A 22,727-nucleotide genomic window follows, 5' to 3' on the forward strand; every position below is an offset into this window, starting at 1 on the left:
AGGGTCATGGAATTATGGGAGGTTACCACAGGTAGTAGGAAGGGTCATGGAATTATGGGAGGTTACCACAGGTAGTAGGAAGGGTCATGGAATTATGGGAGGTCACCACAGGTAGTAGGAAGGGTCATGGAAGTATGGGAGGTCACCACAGGTAGTAGGAAGGGTCATGGAATTATGGGAGGTCACCACAGGTAGTAGGGATGGTCATGGAAGTATGGTAGGTCACCACAGGTAGTAGGAAGGGTCATGGAAGTATGGTGGGTCACCACAGGTAGTAGGGATGGTCATGGAAGTATGGTAGGTCACCATAGGTAGCATGGAAGTATGGAGGTCAGGTAGTAGGAAGGGTCATGAAATTATAGGAGTCACACAGGTAGGTGGTCACACCACAGGTAGTAGGGGGTCATGGAAGTATGGTAGGTCACCACAGGTAGTAGGAAGGGGTAGTAGGAAGGGTCATGGAAGTATGGTAGGTCACCACAGGTAGTAGGAAGGGTCATGGAAGTATGGTAGGTCACCACAGGTAGTAGGGATGGTCATGGAAGTATGGTAGGTCACGACAGGTAGTAGGGATGGTCATGGAAGTATGGTAGGTCACCATAGGTAGTAGGGATGGTCATGGAAGTATGGTAGGTCACCACAGGTAGTAGGAAGGGTCATGGAAGTATGGTAGGTCACCACAGGTAGTAGGGATGGTCATGGAAGTATGGGAGGTCACCATAGGTAGTAGGAAAGGCCATGGAAGTATGGGAGGTCACTAGGGCTTGTAGTAAGGCCATTTCAATATTTGTAATAACGTTGACCTTAAATGACTTGACCTTCAACCACGTTCTTAGCTATTCTGACCTTGACCTGGTTAACTGTGACCTTGACCTGGTCCACTGTAACCCGGAACTGGTTCACCGTGACCTTGACCTGGTTCACTGTGACCTTGACCTGGTTCACCGTGACCCTGACCTGGTTCACTGTGACCCTGACCTGGTTCACTGTGACCTTGACCTGGTTCACTGTGACCCTGACCTGGTACACTGTGACCTTGACCATGGTTCACTGTGACCTTGACCTGTTTCACTGTGACCTTGATCTGGTTCACTGTGACCTTGACCTGGTTCATTGTGACCTTGACCTGGTTCACCGTGACCCTGACCTGGTTCACTGTGACCTTGACCTGGTTCACTGTGACCTTGACCTAATATGTATGTGTAGAGATTCATTAGCCCCCTTCGGTGAGTTAAGAATTTAGTGCATGTTTTGAATGTGTGTGTGTGTGTGTGTGTGGTTTTGCCTCTGTGTTTGCTCGTATGTATATGAATGTGTATTTATGTATGTGTGTGTGTGTGTGTGTGTGTGTGTGTGTGTGTGTGTGTGTGTGTGTTTTTGCCTCTGTGTTTGCTCGTATGTATATGAATGTGTGTGTGTGTGTGTGTGTGTGTGTGTGTGTGTGTGTGTGTGTGTGTGTGTGTGTGTGTGTTTTTGCCTGTGTTTGCTCGTATGTATATAAATGTATTTATGTGTGTGTGTGTGTGTGTGTGTCTTTGTATGTGCTTATACTGTATGTGTGTTGCGTGAATGAAGTGACTTAACCTACACCAGCTGTTATTCAGAACAATACGGGTATAGATATGTAGGTTTTTTCTCCTTATATAAATGATTTATTTTCCTTTATACAGAACATATTAACTCTTGTTCTGTGGTACAGTTTGATGCATAATGATTTGGGTTTAACACACAAACACATATACAGTATATATATATAATTTCCTTCTAGGATTATTATAACTTTTTAAACTGTTATTTCCTACTTTACATTATATTTAAGCTCCACAACCTGCTAAAAACAGCATCACGTCGCCTTCGTGATATAATTCTTGGATGTTACAGTGCGTCACCGGACATACACAAAGGATAACACTATATAACCTCAACCCTGTGTTTGTTGACGCCCTCCTGACGTGTACAGACTCAAGAGAGGTTTTCGCTAGCAATTTCGCACCAGAAAGCCAGAATTATGTGAGCTTCTCTGGGTATTTCTGGTGAGAATGGCCTCAGTCAGAGTGAGTTACAGCGGTAAAATTGCGTTATAGAGAAAATACCACGTGAGTTTAGAAGGATTTGTTTTAAGGTCACGTATGTGATTAAGTTAGTAAGTGACCAGAATATAATTTTATTCACGTTGTTTTTCATTTGCGCAATGTTGTGTTATTGCCCAGTGGTTCTACCTGCTGGTGTACCTCGTGAGTTGGTGATGACATACAGTAAATGTGTTGACGTCCACTAATAGGTGCAGCTGAGGTGTGTTGAAGGTGTAACTATCTTAGTATCACACACACACACAAGCAGCAGGTGTTATACTGTAATGTCAGGTGTTGCTCGATGTCTTGTTGTCAGGGGAGATGGTTAGAGCGTATTGAAGATGTGAGGGCGTCTCTTCCCCCCTTCTCCACACGTTATATTAAGGGTCTTGGTAGTGTCAAGGTACTGTACAGTTGCCTCCACACGAACGTACCACGGCCTGGGAATGTGTGAGGCCACAGATACGAAATATGGCAACGCAGCGCCTTAGTCGTGGGCGTGAAACCGTGGATTACTCTGTTTGTCGGTTGCCCATAGTTCAGTCCTACTCACTCCGTCTTGGCTACACAACAATGACGCATAACACTTGTTACAGGTCTCGTTTATCTGTTTACCTCCTTTAGTGTTTGTATGTTATGGCAGATGTTGATGAAATGTATCGGAATGGTGTGAAAGATATTCTAAAATAATTTTACATGAATTTTAAGGTGTAATATTATAATAAAAGGTAAGTGTTCTTATGTGTGTGTTACCAGGTCATTCATTCAGCCCTGACTACTGCTGTGGTATGTTCATGTGGAGGCAACTGTACCCAAGTCATCGGCCTGTGATGCTAAGGTGTGTTGAATTATTACATCAGTGTTGCTAAGGTGTGTTGAATTATTACATCAGTGTTGCTAAGGTGTGTTGAACCATCACATCAGTATTGCTAAGGCTTGTTGAATTATCATATCAGTGTTGCAATGGTGTGTTGAGAGTGTTTATGAGTGATTGAGGTGTGTTAGGTGTTTCTTTACACTCTCAGACCGGTGTTATTAGAGTGTGTTGGTGGCATCTAGGTACAGTATGTGTTTACAATATCAGACTAAGGTAGGGTGTGTTGTCAGTGTGCCACATACTACGGAACAAAAGATGGTAGGATGCAGGTGTAGGGTGATCTGTTTGTGTTTCTGTTTGTCTCTACTTCATGTTAACAGACTAGAGACCCAGGGTGTGTCGAAGGTGTCAAGGTGTCCCACACTCTACTTGACTGGTGTTGGCAGAGAGTGTAAAACTTTAAGTGCTCATAAATCTTCATAAACAAATATTATTACACTCGGGACAAGAGCGAGTGTTTGCACCTCGTTCAGTGAGGGTGTGTCTGTGTGTGTGTCTGCTCGAGGTATTTGGTTTATATTCATTGTGTATAATGTTATGCAGTATGAAGGAGTCGCTTCACTGATTATATTTGTGAACAGAAATATATGTACAGATCTGGAAGCTGAATTTATTTGTAAATTATGGAAATACATACAATATATATTCTTACCGTTGCTGAGATAATGTTATATACCCGAGGCTGTCAGTGTATCATAATCATAATAAATTTGTGTACATGGAATTATGGTGGTGTTTTATTTACCATAAGGAAATAATCGGTTAGTTATATGAGTAAACATATATACATACATACAGTGATTTACTTACATACATACATACATACATACATACATACATACATAGTCACCTCAAAAAGTCCGCGTCTCTTTCAGAACGAGTCAGTATTGAAACTAAATTAAATAATTCAGCACCGGCAGTGTTGGGATCCTGAACTACACAACTGTGAGTATTCTTGGTTATAATGTCCCTTACCTGAGGATGGTATACATATTTCCTCTAACATTCCTTTCTGAATGTAATAATTAAAACAAACAAATGACTCTCTTTCTCTCCGGGTGAAGTTCTCGGGGAGGAATGTCGTTCTTAATACATATGAAAATTATGCCCATGATCATTATGACAACACAGAAATTTCAATATATTTTACATGCATATCATTAACATGATTATACGTGAATCTGTGTTACATAATAATGGTTGCCCTTCGTGTAACGAGGATGGCCGGCCCAAGGGCCACCTAGGCGTGAATTTGTTTAAGGTGTAGAAGCTGTCGCCAAAACAACAACCACACCCTGAGTTAACGAGCTGCATGACCCAGTGTCAAGGAATAGTCCGAGAAGACCGGACAACTCGCCAACTTCACTGGCTAAACCATTACCCCAGAATACGATCCGCAAATCGATTAACATCCAGGTCCCCAATTACTGCTGGGTAGACAGGCAAATGGCGTAAAAAAAAATGCCTACAGTTTCACCCTGCCCGAGGATCGAATTCGGGTCAGCTCGCTTGCGAGGAGAGCATGCTGACCAAATACAAAAGAGATTATTTAATATGAAGGCGCAATAAAAGTCTCTTACGCACGAGGTACAACTAACAAATATTTTAATAAATTCAAAGCAGATGCGACCCAAGTTACACATTATGATCCACCACCAGCTAAATCTCTCCCAGCGGCGGGAGTGCATGGAACAATTTCACGCCCAGTGTTTAAAAGATTAGATCACTTGTTTTAATATAAATTTGCACATTTTAATGTGGTAGTCTGACCCCCACACACGAGTTACAGACGCGGGGGCTCGGGGCAGTGTACACAGCTCGTCCCAAACGAGCGAATGAGCGGCTCTACAGCGACCAGGTAATACCATAAACCTTGGTGAGTGAGAGGTGCACCGGGCGGCCAAAACTGAGGACTGGATGATGGTGCGATAATAAATGCGCCCAGTGGAGTTATGGTCTGTGCAGTGTGCAAAGAATAGCACCTCCCATGACACCTTCAGGGCCGGATTCAGGAGTGGGCAAAGTGGGCAGCTGCCCAGGGGCCTCCACAATCTGGGGGCCTCCACATATTACAATATTTTATTTATTTGTTTATTCATTTGGATTATTTTTATTTTCATTCTTTAAAATTCATGTTTATCTATTCCATCACGTAAAACTATGTTCAGCAAGAAGCGTGATAGAAATTAGGCTAGCTACTCCTTGAAATTCACGAATACCTGGTTTTCCTATGAACCGTTTATATTTAATGAATGCTATTGTTTGTGTTGCTAATAATATATTTAGAATTCCGGAACCCCCAGATGTTTAGGCTCGCTTCACTCGCCACCCCACCCTCTTGGGTAGTTATAATGAGGGGGGCCTCCACAAAGAGGCTGCCCATGGGCCTCCACAGGTCTAAATCCGGCACTGGACACCTTACCAGATGTGCACAAAAAAGTGGAATAATTGTTCCCACCCGGAATATCTGTCGAGGATTTGAAAACTGTTACTGTAGAAGTAGCTGCTCTTGTCTGAAAGGCGGCCTTCATTACAACAGTGCTTGTCATAGCCATAAATGTTGCGAAAACTTTGCTTAAGAATCCACCATGTGTGCATCATACTAATGTTTTGTTTATTTAGGGATATAGAGCAAAACAAAAATGTTTTATGACGTTTCCGTCGCAAATTGATATTTTTCGAGTAATTTAGACTTCAATTTCACTCAAGAACTTCAATTTGGGAGGGAGACAGTTGCCATCTGACTCGCGCGCCAATCACTCTACGTCTCGGTGTCACGTGACTATTTTAGCCAATCAGCGCTGCTCTCGGTGATACTCCTGCTCATCCCCAATGACTCAGTTTCGAATTCTAGTTTGGCGAGTCGCAAGGTGATTTCTCTTTGCACATGTGATCTACTGTATGTCGGTTTGGCAAACAATCATCGTGAAATTGAAAACGAAGCCGCTGCCATTGACATTTTAAGGCTCATGGTATCTTGCCAACCTCTGTGAAGTGCTACAGGCGTTCAGACGTAAAATATAAAACGATTGTGGGAGGATATCAAGAGTTGGGTGGTTCGTGCCGGCATTAAGAAGGAACATTACCAACAGTATTTCTCTCTGAATATGTTCCAGGCCGAATACAACAATCATAGACTATACTCCACCGCTTCCCCCTACAAGTAGCATCACGTTATCATCTAGCATCTGTTAATAAAGGTAAGTGGGTCTTTTACAAATTGGACGTTAGGTCAGGTCATTCTTGTTTCTCTGGTTGGGAGGTTTCGTTTCGTTAGTTTTTTTTTTTTTTGCGTGCCTTTTATCCCACAATTTCCCTCTACTTCAAAGTCCTGTCCACTTTTTGTAACCAATATTGTTGGTAATGTGGGAGCATATCTCCATAATGGCTCATTTGCGACGGAAATTAAGGTCAGATTCGCTTGAAACCACAAAATACACAAGGAAAACCTATATTTATTAGTAGTTCCCGTGGTCAAACTTTTCCGAATCTTTATCGTTTCTTGTAAATGTGAAATTAAAGTGATTCTTACCTACGTGAGTTTTACATGCATTCTCATTCACACAAATTGCCTTGTCCCAACACCCTTCAACTCTACTGTATTGCCTTGACTGTCTCACTGTCAGGGACCTCCTACCACAGGAAGAGTCACTAACCACTACATGTCACCATCAACTTTACATAATAATTTTGATATAATTCTCGTACGCTACCCACGCTTTGGTGGGTGCCAACTCCCTTTGTCTTCAACTCACCACAAATGTCTCCATATCACGAGTCATAGCGTGTCCTGCGAGACACGGGTGCCAGTGTATTTAGTGTATGACGGCATTGTCTTGTGACTAGGCTTGTCACCCCCTGGGGCGTAATAAATAAATTAAATAATCCAAACAATAACTCAACATAGTGTGGAAACTTGCGTGGTAGTGTTTCTTTATACATTCACGATAAAGGAGTATACCTGTAGTAACCAAATATTGTTTTATGTAGTATTATGTTCATAATTTGTGTTCATTATTTTAACTTGATCTTACATTAGTGAACTGTGTATAAAGTCGCCAGACGTAAATAGCTCCACATGTTAGGACACTCCCGGCAACTAACTATACTAGCCGCAGTGTTGTGTAACTCGTGCTGTAAGAAGCTCCCTTTATGAGTTGAAAATCAAACCAGAGGACTCACAGGGTTCATTCTGACTGCCTAGGACATGGCCTTTTTGAGGTGGACATACATACATACATACATACACACACACACAAAAGCTATTTACAGTCCTCAAAAAAATTATCGTTAGATTTTTCCGTCGCTACAATTTGAAACGCAAGACGAAATGCTTTGAAATGATCCCCAGTGCATCATCATAAGTTGGTTCACCTGCTCACCGTATTACCATACTAGATTCTTCAATATAACAAGAAATCCATTAAGTTATATTAATGTATATATCGTGCTGGGTAGAAGCAAGGCTTTTGTAAATAAGCCACTGACTGAGAGATACAAAAACACTGAAATATACTACATTAAATGGAAGTGTTTCGGAACTTCATAACTAAGACTGAGACAGACTTCATAACGCACATTTCACTATTACGTCGTTGTACTCAAGGGGTCTCACAATATTCCTACTTATGTTTTTCACTATAGGTTGATATTAAAGTGAACAGCTACAACAATATACAATATATCGGTCAACATGGGATCTGCCATGTTACTGATATGTAAATTGCTTTGGCTTAACACCGAAACCTATAGTAAGATATTTGTGGTTGTAAGTTTCAGTGTCACCAGTTGTTCCATGGAGCCTAACCCATCGTGATACTGTGGGTTCGCTACCACTGCGTTACGTATACCCATATTGCGATGTCTCCCCGATAATTCCTCTCTCTCCATTCGACGTAAAATCCCGTTGATGACTGGCACTCTTGAGTCATGTAAAATATGATCTGAGACCTCGGAGGTTCGAAATCGTATATATTCATTCATGCTCAAAGGTCGCCGATGTAGAACTACCAACCGTTCAGGAACAGGTCTAGTATCATTGTTGGGAAAGCTTCAAATCACATCGACGCCTTGACGGACGAGACTTTTGGAGGAGTATACACTGATATATCAATTATCTTAGGAATAACAAGGTAACAGAAGGAAACCACCGGTTGATGGGAGAATAATTATGTAGTGAACTTCAGTGACTTTAAAAATCATTTTCTCTAACACAATCCTGACGTGCTTAAAGACTTAAAGACTCTAGTTTCTGATGTGGTTCACCATTACAGTGCTTTCAGTAACCCTTAATACCCTGTGATTTTTACTTCTTGGATTCCACTTTATGTTCGTACTACTGTATGCCAAGTACAGTACCTTCTCTAATGTTTTGCAATATATTGGTGAATTTTAATTATACGGGTAACAAACCCTATACGTATGGTTGTCATTGTGTAGTCGGTCAAGAAGTGATAAACAATTTACAATCATTTTGATAATAAAATTTGATGCAACCAAATACTAGTCCATAATGCAAAGAAAACATATTTTGTCTTATTTTCTGATGTGCTAAATAGCTTAAACGTATATTATTCCTGACTCTCTAAGCACCCACGCATCTGGAGACATTTTTCACCCTCCCACAGCGAGCTGCCCTCACTAACTCTACTTAGGGTTAGCATTTGGGTAGTCCTTCAACTATAGCAAAGTCAAATGTATCATTAAGGACAGAGATTATTATGGTCACTGGCCTGTGTACGATCCCCCTATTTTTCATGGCAGTCTTATCCAGACACTTTTCCTTGTAAAGCATGAATACTGTTCCCCAGGAGACACAGATTATAACCTACGAACATGCAAATTGTTAGCTTCGAAAACAGACTTGTTCTCAACAGTATGCCAATATAGCACTATCTCACAAACCAGGCTCAAAATATATAATACATAATAGATTATTAATTTATAAAACAAATGTTAAACAAACTAGTTTTAACATTGTTACTCATAGAAATGCTGCTTCGAGATTCGTTTTCTGTTATGCGGCTCCGGTGATGGTAATATACTGTACATGAGAGACTTAAGCATTCTCAAAATTTCTTAAAGGTTTGTCGCAGCTGACTTGCTTCCACTTCCAAAATTTCATTGCCGCTTATTGATTTTCATGATAAATATTAAGTGCGGCCAAGTTCACACTTAAACAAGAATGGCTATCTATAATGTAGGGAACACATTAGTATATAATTTGGCATAGTTTTCAGGGGTCCCATGGTGTAATGGTTAGCACTTTGGACTCTGAATCCAACAATCCGAGTTCGAGTCTCGGTGGGACCTTGATCTTATATAGAACAATAAGTGGTACAAAGCAAGTGTGATTTCCTTTTACTACCGTCTCCTTGGGTCGAGTGTGTGAAGTGAAGTCCAACTGAACATCAAACTTTTTCCTACTGTCAATCCATTGGAGCCTTGAGGTGTGTCACTCACTGGACCTCTTGGGAGACCAATAAAATTAAATACCCCGGCGTTAAATGTTCTTGACAATTTTAGAATGGAATTTTTATATACAAACGATGCTACCAATCAATCAAGCAGCCATCCTTAATTCTGAGGGTTAGCGATCATTGTCCTCCACTAGATGCTCTCGGGTTGTTTTTCACAAACTTCCTACATTGATCATCTCCCCGAGAATCCCCAGTAATATTTCTTCCATCATCCCCTCATCCTTAAGGCTAACAGAGTACTTGGGTTCATACAAAGGAGTGTTAGTTACAAGACTAGCGAGGTCATCCTAAAACTATATCTTGCGCTTGTGAGACCTCACTTGGATTACGCAGTTCAGTTCTGATCACCGTCCTACAGAATGAATATAGAATCCCTAGAAAGCATTCAGAGGAGAATGACGAGACTAATCCCGGGCATTAGGAACCTTGAGTACAGAGACAGATTGAAACATCTTAATTTGCACTCCCTCGAAAGACGTAGAGGTGATAAGATCGAGGTGTATAAATGGAAGTCAGGGTTAAACAAAGGTTACCGGTATATAGCAAAGGTACTCAACCTATCCAACCAGGAGCGAGCTCGTAGCAATGGTTTTAAATTAGACAAATTTAGATTTAGGTGCGAGATAGGTAAACATTGGTTTGGAAATAGAGTAGTGGATGAGTGGAACAAGTTACCGAACTTATCATAAATTCGAGCACGCTTGATATATGAGCGATAGGGGTTGGGTGTAAACGGGGCTGCCTAGTATGGGCCAATAGGCTCGCTGCAGGTTCCTCCATTCTTATGTTCTTAGGTTCTTATCTCTATTTTTGTTTCTATGAATATCCATTTGTGCTCGGGCTCTTGCTAGACTTAATACTCGTTGGTTCCTGTCAGTATATCTTACCTTTAGAATTATCCCGTTCAGTAGAGCCACATTTCAAAGACAAATAACCTTCTGATGTCATCTGAAAGTGCAGACCACACAGTGCAGACAATATGATAAACATTAATGGATATGTGTGTGTGTGTGTGTGTGTGTAATAATAATAATAATTAATGATTTATTGAAATAACATGACAATCAAAAGGCTGAAAATGTACAGTAACATAATTGGGGAATGGATGACTTCATGACAAATAATATACAAGTGGCATAAGTGATACAAATATGATATATAATAACTAGGTGGGGAGAAGGTTATACTACAGAGGCTTTCAACATAGTGACAGTGCAAAAGTAAGATTGGCTGGGAGTGAATACTGTACACTGGTTGATTACGAGTTGTTTATAATCTTTACTATGGTTGGGACTGGGCTGTTCTTATAGCGATCAGTACGTGCTCGTATGGGCTGGAAGCGGTTGTGGTGTCGAACAGCAATTCTCGGACGAGAGATCTCGGGTGGATGCAGGAGCTGATGTCGAGGATGGTGCAGAAGCTTCTCCCCAAATATGGCGATGAGGTCGTGGTGATGGTCAGAGAGAGCTCTTCTTGATATGTGGAGTAGGAGGAATAATCTTGCGTGCCGTCTTCTGCACTTTTTCTAGGTGTTTACGTTGTGTGGCATTTAGGGAGGAAGACCAGGTGAGGTTGGGAATTACAAATATTGAGTAACCACTGAAGAGCTCGGGCGCGGGAATTCTGATGGACTTGAGACGACGGAGGAAGTGGAGACGAAAACTGTAAGATTTGACAATTGCACTGACGTGTGTTTTCCAATTTATTGGAGGGGGGGGTGGGGAAAGGTCAGAGGAGCGGTTGATGTGCATAACCATGGTCTTGGTATGGTTGATGGTGACGTGGTTGTTGGTGGCCCAATTTTGGAGACTGTTCAATATATTCTGGAGGACGCTGTAGTGTTGTAGTCGGGAGCCGAGTTGCTTACGTTGATCCCAAAGGTGGAGTCATCGATATATTTCCAACGAGCAGGAGTTTCTCTCAGGGCACCTTTGATAAGCGTGAGGAAGCAGTGCGGTCCCATCTTGGTGCCTTAAAGGCCGCCGCCACAGGTGAGTGACTGAAAGGTGGAGACAGCCCCCTTGGAAGCGTACGGCTTGGCGTCGGTCACTAAGGAAGTCTGTAAGCCATGGTATAAGACGGGACTTGCGAACTTTTTGCATAGAGGGCCACAATAAAATCATCTGATGCATGATAGGCCGTACACTCATTATATTGCCTCTAAAATTTAAAATTAATGATAAATTTAAGGGCAAAAAGACAAAATACTTACTGTGTTTGTTGAATGTGAAATGAGCTGTTAATGGGATGGGTATCGTTGTACAGTCGTGAACAGAAGTCCTGTCGCCCTTTGTGCTGTTCCGCGAACCAAGAGATTCAGACTCATGAACCCGAAGCAGTAGACACTGGTGCATTATTCTGCCCATAAATGCTTCGGATTCATGAGTCTGAATCTCAGGGTTCGTGGAGCAGCAGAAGAGGTGACAGGACTTTTGTTCACGAGTGTACTTGCTGAATTAAGTATGTAATGTCTGGCTGGATGGATGACGTAACAACAGGAAGGGTTTAGTTGGTGCACATCAGTAATAGAGAACCTTAATTTGTTCTTATTTATATTTATTTTTCAAAAAAAGCTGTTCACATAAGTATGTACTTCCAAACACTGACAACATTTTTTTTGTGCATGAACTGAAAGTTGTGGATAATCCTTGGGTGTGGGAGCCGCAGACTGGGTTCATGGTCATTTCAGAAGTGCACCGCATTGAAAGGCTTCGAGGGCCGCATGTGGCTAGATAAGACTTCTTCAAAAACCGAGGTCGATTGATTTGTTGATGATTAAATTGCTGACTACCAGGTCAAATGCCTTGGTGAAGTTAATGAAGGTGACAGCCACAGACATCTTTCGTTTTTCCAGATGGCGGTATATGTTGTCGAGAAAGTTGACGAGACTGAGTGGTGAAGAAAGTTTTCATATTGCCAAATTGCTGAGAATCTACGGCGCCTGCAATATCAGCATAAGCCCAGTCAAACACGAAACTTTCGCAGATTAAGCTGGGTTTTTGGGTGATGGCAATGGGTTATAACTCATTTAAGGATTGTGGGCTGGTTGACTTGGGCACTGGTGACACATAAGAGGTCTTCCAGTCAGCTGGGCATCTTGCTTGGCTGAGGGAAGCATTGATGATAGAGCAGAGGGGTTTAGCTAGTTCCGGGGAGAACTCCTTGTAGAGTTTCATTGGTAAGTTAATGGGGGTGGTGGAGCGTTTTAACTTCAGTTTGCCCAGACGTTTTGCTACTTCAAATTCTTCGACTATGTCAGTGGAAAAGGAGGCGAGTAGTTAAGCAGGGAGACTGGTTGTGTCAAGCCGGGGCCGGGGAGCGTCTGGCATATAGTAGTGAAAGCTGTTAGATTGCTCAGCTCAGCGAACGTTCAGTCTAAAACGTACGTGTCTCTGTGTACCAAGCAAAGGTTTAGTCAACAACGTGCGTCATCACCCACCCCTCCCCACCCCCCGCCAGGTCTTGCTAAATAAGTTTAAATGTACTGTATTATTATAGGCTACTTACCATTTCTATCATCTACTCTACTGAGGATATTTTAAAACACCAAGTTACAAGAAAACAGTTTATACAAAAACACTACAAACTCGGACCAGCCGATAACAATTTAATAACATGTATTGAAACCAGGAAATAAATTAGTGATTTAAATAACCGTGTCTTTATAAATATTGTGTCTAACCAATAAGAGACCAATCAAATTTAGTGTTATATGACCTTTAAGTTTACTGTATGTGGCAAAACCTGCACAATATGGCATACATACATACGTACATAAACAAAAATCAACAATAATACAAATATCTGAACATTAAGAATAAAACATATACACATCCAATGATTACCCGTTCGTGTATCTAAAGATCACTTCCTTTTTTTTTTTCTTAAATTCTGGTCCAGTCTGGGAGATTGTTGTAAAATTCCTCAATCTTCAGATTCTACGGAAGAAAATACATATAATTGTTTACTGTCCATCATTTCCCCAAGTGTGTCTAACCCAAGATTGTACAGTACACTGATAGCAAGGGTGATCATCCAAAATGGTTCAAATTCTAAAAGATTCCTACTTTTATTTTCCCCTTAAATGGCATTAAGAAAGTGTAATTTATCACAGTTGACTCGACTGTGATTTCAACTCTACAATATATAAACGCTGGTCTTTTTGTTGCAGCTCAAGTATTTTCATGTGTTTGTTTGTTAACATCACTTCTTCGGGGAAAACATAAACATACGAATCATTTAAGTATCCGGGCCTAGGTCAGCAAGGTTAGGAAGCCAGAGTTAGCGGGGCCCGGACCCTCCCATTAAAACCTGAGATGAATCCACTTGGTCGCCTCCACAGGTGAACAAGTCACATTTTCGTTGATGAACGGCTCTCATGACGTCAGCCGCTGTGCGTTTAAGAGAAGATTCTTCTCTACCTCCATGATTCAACCTGAAGTACAGTACAAGAGGTGGTGTGTTGACAATAATGTAATAGAGGACATGTACAGTACTGTAGTTAGATGTTCTGGAGATGAGTATGAGTGTTTTCCTTATATTTTAACGTGAATATTTATGACATGAATGTTTACAAATATACACATTTATACTGACACTTTTCACTAGCTTAGATGTTACATGATCCTCGGAAAACACACACACACGTACACACACACACACACACACACACACACACACACACACACACACACACAACAACAACTCACAAGTTCAGGAAGAGGCCAAGACGTTTTTCGATTGTGTACTGGAAGTCGGTAGAAGCGTAGGTCATGAGATCACAGAAGATCCTCTTAGAGCACCTGGAATCAGCCCACGGCACGTACTCCTCCAGGCGGTTCAGTAATGTAGGTTCACCCATCGGCACCTCTTCCACCAGCTGTTAGATAAAATACGTGATACATAATGTACCTTGTTCGCCTCTGGGTCATTCTTATCTTTAATTGCTAATACACATTGAATTTAATTGACGTATATAAATCCATCAGTTGTTAAAAAAAAAACTCAAATATATGACTCAGGTGAAACAAACCTCATCATCCTTATCACCAACTGATGCCAAAATACACAAAAATAAGATTCACATAGAAAAACACTGAAGCCTTAAACTCTGTTATTGTAAGCACACACACACACACACCTACTACTACTTTTTTTATAGGCCTCCAGCCTCCTCCAATAGCCATACCTTCGCCGCCATTTGTTTACGTTAAAATTAACTATCCTAATACATAAGTAGCTACCCTGGCTGTGTTGAGTTAGTTGAGCCACAGTTCTATGGAGCATTAAGTGACTGTTGCCTCGTAGTCAATATCTGCAACTGTTGTCGGCTTTGGGGCCGATGCTTTCGTTCCCCTGAGGCAAAGCAAAGCAGACCTAAGGAGAGAGAAGGTCAGTCGACATCTCATCCAGTCTGTAACATAACTTCTGGGATGCTGCTTCTCCTTCTGGCATAGAAACATCTTGCACTTGGTCCCATCCCACCGGAGGTTGTGAACACCAGAGAAGTAAAGCTGCTTTGATCAACATTCTGAATTCTCTCCCCATATGCCCTAATCTTGTCGTTCTCGTTCCTCCTGTGTGCAGCATCGAGAGCTAGGTTGCGGTGACATTCAGCCATGGGATAAAAAATCCTTATGTCAAAGAAAGCTCGCTGTCCCAGCGTCCAGAATCCATGAGCACTGGCGTCAACACGGGCTTCGTTGGATGTGGTTGAAGTCCTATGTTGGAAATTCTCGCGGTCCAATGGAAGGAGGGTCGGTTCTACCCTGACATCACGACAGATTTCCTTCAACATATTTGCAGTGAGATCTCTTACTTCGTCGTGCCTCATGCATACGAAGCCCCCTTTATTGCACAGCCATGGCGTGGTCGACGTCATAGGAAGAGCCACACACGCATTGGGAGGGCAACCCTTCTACTGGCCTACCGTACCTTAGAGCAATGGCATCTGTACATTCTTGTTTATTGAGACTGAAACCATTTGCCCTAAATCGGTAACGTAGTTAGCCAGTTCGAGGCGCCCACCTCCTGTGCTATAGCTACTTTTCTTTTCAAATTCTCTGGTACTTGCAGCATCAGTTGCTGCAACTTATCACATTGGCCGTGCTGTCGTTCTGTCGTAATGGACCGTCGAATCTTGTTTACTTTGCTGGTATCCACCTCACCTGTTGCGTTCTGAGCTATTATGTGGTCAGTGAGGGCTGCCGTGAGCTTGACTGAGTTTTAATGTTCGGTGGCAGCAATCTCCTCTGGATTGGTCAATCCCATTCCTCCCAGTCTCGGTGGTAGTGCAAGTAGTGACATTTCTTCTGTGGTTAAGTGAAAGTGTTTCACTAATTTTGGAATGAAATTCACGCTGATGGCTTCTTCCAGGGGGTGGAGGAGTCCGATATCAGGGATAGTACGCATCAGGTAGTTCCAGCGATGCTTGAATGCGTGGGTAAATGCTGCAAGAGCTGCATGTGGCTCTGTTTTAGCAATATCCGACAGAGCTTGAATTTCCCTGACCTACTCATTTACCTTTCCCGTTACTTACTCGGTCTTGAAGTCCTTTGTGCCGATTACCGCACCTAGGTGTCTTTGGCCATCCTTTTATTTTGACCTCACTTCCGCCAAACACCTCCACTGCCCGTTCATAGTGTTCTGGCTTCACAATGAGGAAGGACTTGCTGGCATTTGGGTGGTACCCTATTTGTGGACCATATGATGTTATCAGGTCCCACCACTTTTTGATGTCCTCCACTTTTCCTGCTCCTGTAAGGTCGTCAGCATAGGCCACTTGCTTGACTGCGGTTGTTTCAAATGTTATTGTGTGTTGGAACACGGATAGGCCTATTGCGTACATTGCCATTGCAACAGGGTCCCCTGTGTTGTTCCCTCAGTTGACTGTATGATGGTATCTCCTCTTAGGGCCTTGAAGCTTGATATATAGAGGTCTGATGGGTTCCTATAGGTGTTTTCAACATACTGTACATTACAAAGCTTAGACACTTGATCTTGATGTTGTGCAATGTAGCTTTGCAGTTAAGATGTTGAATGCATTGGAAGCGTCAACCAGGAGAACTGCCTCACAATCACGCTGCTCAAATATCGTTCCCATGGCGTGAATGACAGCTTCCCCTCCAGCCTGGTGGCCAGCACAAACTTGTAGGTCTCCTGCAGCTGCCCTGACATCATTCTTTACCACCTCCATTATGCATTTTCCGATGATCAGCCTCAGCACTTCACCCATCCCTAAAGGCCTACATCCTGGACTCCTATCCAGGGGAATGAGGCGGCGGGCCGTCAGAGCATGGAGGTGGTGGCAGCACGAGGTTGCTAGCTTTCTGGAAGGGCGGCGACGGCAGTGCAGAGATCAATTGCTACGGCTCAAAACTTGTTAGTGCTGAGGATGTCTATCCAACCGTTTGCATCCAGGCCTGAAGGGCCAGCCCCTCCCTAAGTTTTCAGTGGGTTTTTTTCCACACCATCCCTCCTGTTAGGTTCTCGAACAGGAAAGCATTTGGTGGGATATAGCCACCCTGGAACCTGATGCCTTCGTCTTCACTTGCAGAGGGATGTTTTTCTTTCAGTTGTTTTAATGTCTCTATTTATTGGCAGGACCCCACCGGTGGATTCCTCTGTGAAAGATCTTACCGCCAAAGACACTTTTCCCACATGCATCTTGTTTCCAAACTTTCTGGCAACGTCATCGGTGTTTTGCTTTAGTCTCTCCTGCAGTGTTCTTGCTTCACATAGGAGATCATCAAGGGCCCCATTCTGCCACATTGTCAATCTTCTCTTCATTGCTGCCACATTTTCTTTGTGCTTAGTCCTTGCGTGTGTCCGCTGACAGAATAGATGGGGTAATATTGCCGGTATTTGAAGAGCTGAAGGGGCAAGGAAGCAGTCCTGAGTGTACTCGGTTATGCGGCGAGTCATCTCCCGATTCATTTCCTTAGTGGCCGCACACTTGGGTGGTTCAAATAGGTTAGCTGGCGACCACCTGACAATTTCTGAGTAAGTTTCTATAACCCATATGTCCGCATTTTCCATTGACATGCCATTCCACTGTGGTGGCTGTCTGCCATTCACCTCGTGGACATCTGCTAATGTTGGATCAGCGGTTATTGGCACTACATTTTCAGGTTGAGTAGACTCACTGCTTTCATTCTGGATATCATCAGGCGGTTGGGTCCCGGCGATATCCACTGTGGCCTCCTGTGTCGGGTCCCTGCCCTGTGGGTTCCTACAATTGTTTCCCTTTCTGCAAACCACACATGGTCGGTTGTTTCTCGCACAATCACAGCTAGTGCAATTTTGGTTCTGGCTAGCACAGATGCAACAATGGTTGTTACCCGGCATAGTGCTCCACATTTCGGGCGACAGTTATGTCCGCCTCCGATATCTGCTTTGGTCCCATACAGAGGAAACTAGTTCTTATGAGGAAAAGGAGGAGAGGTGATTGGCTGGACCTCTGTGTCCGGGTAGTAGAGTGATACACTGGGAGCAGGAATTGTCACACATAACACTTGCTTATATATCTATGGCAGGAATAATCACTATTTCTATGGTCGCACTACTACTACTTTCCTTTCACTCGGAGTCGAGTATGACGATCATCCAGCTATGATCCAATGATATGAGTTATTAAGGATGTCACGTACGTTATTGAGTTCTGAGGTGACTAGAGAGGCCAATACAGGACTGGCAGGGTCGTCCGCAGATGTTGCACATGTGGAGGGCTACATATAGTGCGGGAGGGGCGGTGGCAGCATTTTGCGGCGTTGGCACTTCTCTGCCTCGGTTTGCATTCAGGCTAAATCGAAAGTATTGATACGCCCTTGTGTGGTGCTCCTCCAAGCGTTACAGTATGGAGTAATCGTCTCCCAAATGAGCGGGTCGATTTGGCACTTTTTCAAAGTGTCTTAAGACTATCCTTATACCTTTTCAGTTCCCGCCAGCGTTACATTTACTGTTCCTTAGGTGACTGTAAAGTAGCTTCTTTGGCTGTCTACTTTCGTCAAAATACGGGTAACACGGCCAGTCCACCACAGTTGTTCATGAGTAATGGTAGCCTCGATGCTCCTACAGTTGGTGGCAGCGAGAATATTGGCATTTGTTCTCTTGTCTTCCCAGCGAACTCGGGGGATGGAACTTAGACTACGTTGGTGAAAGTTTTCAAGTGCCTTGAGGTGGCTCCTGTATGTGACCCATGTCTCGGTGCCATATAGCAGGGTAGGGAGGACCACTGCTTGATATACGTGCAACTTCGTAGATAATTTAAGCTCCCTACAGCTGAAGACACGGGAACGGATTCTGCCAAAGGCTTGAGATGCCCATCTGATCCAATGTCGAATCTCTTCATCGATGTTAGCAGTGGTGGACAGGTGGGAGCCGAGATGTCGAAAGTGGGTAACATTAGAGGCGGTAGTATCACTAAGCTGGATGGATGGTGGAGGTGTGGCTGAACCAGGGGCAGGCTGAAAGAAAATCCGAGTCTTACGTACATTCTCCTCAAGGCCGAAGTCTGCATACGCATCTGCATAGGTGTTGTGTGCAGCACTCGTGCTGACGAGAAGTAGGCCGTTGGGATGGAACTTGCCTAGTCCATTTCTTCCTATGGTTCCTTGACAAATGTCAGCATCTCTGCCAACTGTGGCACTGAAGTCACCAAGGAACACAACCTTATCTTCCCTGGGGATTGAGGTTAGCACTCTGTCGAGGTCGGAGTAAAAGGCCTCCTTGATGTCATCCTCTGCATCCAGTGTCTGGGCGTATGCACTGTTAAAATAGCATGACGTGAGTGATTCAGTGGGACTAGGAGCGTCATGAGGCGCTCGTTGATCCCAACAGGCATTTCAGTTCGCCTGTGTAGGATGCATTGGTGGATGCCAAAGCCAACTCCATAAATGCGGTTTCTCTTCGCAGCAGGCTTACCCTTCCAGAAGAAGGTATAGCCAGACCCCCGTTCTGTGAGTCGACCCTCGTCTGGGAGCCGGCACTTAATAATGGCTGCTAGGTTGATGTTTTACTTTAAGAGCTTGGGGGATTTCCCCCTTTTCCCATATATTCTCCGGGAGAGAGTGGATACGGCTGGTAAGCAGAGGTCCTCCTGCTTTATACACCTCGGTTGGAATTCCATCTGGCCCTGAGTTTTTTTTATTTTTCATCTGTTTGATGGCAGTAGCTACCTCATCCAGGGATGGAGGATAGCTGAGGTGGGTCACACACACACACACACACGCACACGCACGCGCGCGCGCGATTTACGTAACATCTGCAAAATTATATGAAATACCGTGCATATGCTGGAAATTTTATCTACTCCGTGAAATAAAACCGTATATTGTATAGTCATTAACGTACCTGATCGAGGAACTCCAGAGTGGGGTCGTCGACGGAGCGCTTACCAATGGTCACGTTACTGGACGCGGCCACAGCAATCCCAACCAGACCTGTGGAGAATGGAAGAGTGAGAGTCAGGCAGGAGAGAACACGTCAATCTACCACGGTTGTGAAAAAAAATATAGAACATTGATTACTTCCTGCATATTAATGCCTCGTAATCTCTCTCTCTCTCTCTCTCTCTCTCTCTCTCTCTCTCTCTCTCTCTCTCTCTCTCTCTCTCTCTCTCTCTCTCTCTCTCTCTCTCAGGTGATTGGCTATCAAGTGAAGAGAAACAAGACACCAAAACTATATTAAACACTCTTCAGATGTGACCTCTCCTGTGTCCACCTGCCTGGCTTACCGTCACGACCTATTGAACAAAATAACAGTAAAGATGAATGAGGTGTGATAATAAGAAATTGATTAAGAGAAAGAAAGATATCTACGTCGTAGAAGAGGACAAATGGGGGCAATACAAGACGAATTTTGATCCGACAAAAGTAGAGAAAGCCAGAAATAGAGGAAGAAAATTTGAGGAGGAAAAATGAGAAACAAATGAAGGCAAGAGAATGGGTGAGAAGTGAAAGGCAGAATGGTGAATGACACAGTGAAATGACTCAAAGGTAAATAATGGCAAGAGAAAGTGAGAGAGAGGTGGGAAAGTGTAACAGAAAATGATTGAGAAAAATGAAGGAAGAGGCACAATAAGAGACACAATATGTTACAGCAAGAGAGAATGAACGAGAACTTCTGTGAGAGATAGACATGAAAGGAATATTGAAAGAAATACCGAAAGAAGTAAGACACCATGATAGAAGAGATTTGCCGTGAGAGAGAGAGAGAGAGAGAGAGAGAGAGAGAGAGAGAGAGAGAGTTGAGATGCATATTAAGCCGCATCTACAACACAATGTAGGGAAGAGGCGGGAGCTGTATGAGAGTTACCAAGTGTGCCCAGGAGAGCGACGCCAGCCACCAGGGGTAAGCTCTCATCATCAACTGTGCGACTGATGTAGTCGTTCATGGTACCCAGGTTCAATCTCTCGGACAGGTGGCTCATCCTTTTGGGCAGCTGGAATCGTTCAGAGAACCTTTGGCCAGCTGTCATCATCGGCTTGAGTACTGGAGACGCCATCTGTGGACCATCCCAGAATTTATAAACTTTAATGTAAGGTTAGAATAATACTGCACCAAAACTCTGACCACTAACACTCCACCTGCCACCACTAACACTCCACCTCCCACCACTAACACTCCACCTGCCACCACTAACACTCCACCTTCCACCACTAACACTCCACCTTCCACCACTAACACTCCACCTTCCACCACTAACACTCCACCTTCTACCACAACACTCCACCTGCCACCACTAACACTCCACCTTCTACCACCACTCCACCTCCCACTAACACTCCACCTGCCACCACTAACACTCCACCTTCCACCACTAACACTCCACCTCCCCACCACTAACACTCCACCTTCCGCCACTAACACTCCACCTCCCGCCACTAACACTCCACCTCCCACCACTAACACTCCACCTGCCACCACCACTACCTCCACCACTAACACTCCACCTCCCCACCTACCACTAACACCTCCACCACTAACACTCCACCTCCCACCACTAACACTCCACCTCCCACCACCTCCCACCACAACACTCCACCTCCACCACCAACACTCCACCTCCACCACTAACACCTCCCACCCACACCCCACCACTAACCTCCACCTCCCACCACTAACACCCACCTCCCACCACTAACACTCCACCTCCCACCACTAACACCTCCCACCACTAACCTCACCACTCCACCTCCCACCACTAACCTCCACACCACTAACACTCCACCACTAACCACCTCCCACCACCCACCACCACCTACCTCCCAACACTCACTCCACCTCCCACCACCTCCACCTCCCACACCACCACCAACACCACTAACACTCCACCTTCCACCACTCCACCTCCGCACCACACCACCCACCACCACTAACACTCCACCTCCCCACCACCTCCCACCACTAACACTCCACCTCCCACCACCCACCTCCCACCACTAACACCCACCTCCCACCACTAACACTCCACCCCACCTCCCCACCACCTCCAACCTCCACCTCCCACCACTAACACTCACCTCCCACCACTAACACTCCACCTCCCACCACTAACACTCCCACCTACCACCACACTCCACCTCCACCACTAACACTCCACCTTCCACCACTTCAACACTCCACCTTCCCACCACTCCACCACCACTAACACCTCCACAACACCCACCCTCCACCACCACACTCACCTCCCCACCACTAACACCCACCTCCACCTCCCACCACCCACCACTAACACTCCACCTCACCACTAACACTCCACACTAACCTCCCACCACTAACACTCCACCTCCCACCACTAACACTCCACCTCCCACCACTAACACTCCACCTCCCACCACTAACACTCCACCTCCCACACACCCTAACACCACCCCCACCACCACCAACACTCCACCTTCCCCCAACTAACACTCCACCACCACCCTCCACCACTACAACTAACACTCCACCTTCTACCACTAACCTCCCACCTTCCACCACTAACACTCACCTTAACACTCACCTGCCACCACCCCCTGCCACCACTCCACCTCCACCACTAACACTCCACCACCACACCACACACCTCCTCCACCTTCCACCACTAACCTCCACCTTCCACCACCACCACCCACCTGCCACCACCACTAACACTCCACCTGCCACCACTAACACTCCGTCTCCAACTAACACTCCACCTTCCACCACCACCACTCCACCTCCTACTATCACTACCTGACGCCACTAACGCTCCACCTGACGCCACTAGCACTCCACCTACCACCACTAACACTCCACCTGCCACCACTAACACTCCAT

At 44.4% G+C, this 22,727-nt stretch overlaps 2 protein-coding genes, 1 long non-coding RNA gene and 1 other non-coding gene across 5 annotated transcripts in view; 3 read left to right on the forward strand and 1 right to left on the reverse strand.

The window, feature by feature from the left end:
* The window catches only part of LOC121855311 (leghemoglobin 49-like), a gene marked incomplete at its 5' end in the record, with an annotated part of 37,207 nt that extends 35,766 nt beyond the window's left edge, over positions 1-1,441 (forward strand). Inside the window, 2 exons of the mRNA XM_042350201.1 lie at positions 22-301; positions 474-1,441. The remainder of the gene's footprint in view (positions 1-21; positions 302-473) is intronic.
* A 34-nt stretch (positions 1,442-1,475) lies between these two features.
* LOC121855304 lies at positions 1,476-3,673 on the forward strand. Its single transcript, XR_006086769.1, has 2 exons — positions 1,476-2,910; positions 2,943-3,673. It is a non-coding gene; the product is annotated as an uncharacterized LOC121855304 (long non-coding RNA).
* A 5,516-nt stretch (positions 3,674-9,189) lies between these two features.
* Trnaq-cug lies at positions 9,190-9,261 on the forward strand. Its single transcript has one exon. It is a non-coding gene; the product is annotated as a tRNA-Gln (tRNA).
* A 3,718-nt stretch (positions 9,262-12,979) lies between these two features.
* Positions 12,980-22,727, reverse strand: part of LOC121855305 — a 37,867-nt gene continuing 28,119 nt past the window's right edge. For both annotated transcript variants that reach the window (XM_042350186.1, XM_042350185.1), the window contains 4 exons: positions 20,742-20,931; positions 19,779-19,867; positions 14,138-14,307; positions 12,980-13,863 (listed from right to left, as the gene is read on the reverse strand). In XM_042350186.1, the coding sequence (XP_042206120.1) occupies positions 13,710-13,863; positions 14,138-14,307; positions 19,779-19,867; positions 20,742-20,931 (603 nt within the window). In that variant the 3' untranslated portion in view covers positions 12,980-13,709. The remainder of the gene's footprint in view (positions 13,864-14,137; positions 14,308-19,778; positions 19,868-20,741; positions 20,932-22,727) is intronic.

The sequence above is a fragment of the Homarus americanus genome, unplaced genomic scaffold, assembly GCF_018991925.1.
Source record: "Homarus americanus isolate GMGI-L3 unplaced genomic scaffold, GMGI_Hamer_2.0 scaffold32063, whole genome shotgun sequence".
NCBI classification, from domain to species: Eukaryota; Metazoa; Arthropoda; class Malacostraca; order Decapoda; family Nephropidae; genus Homarus; species Homarus americanus.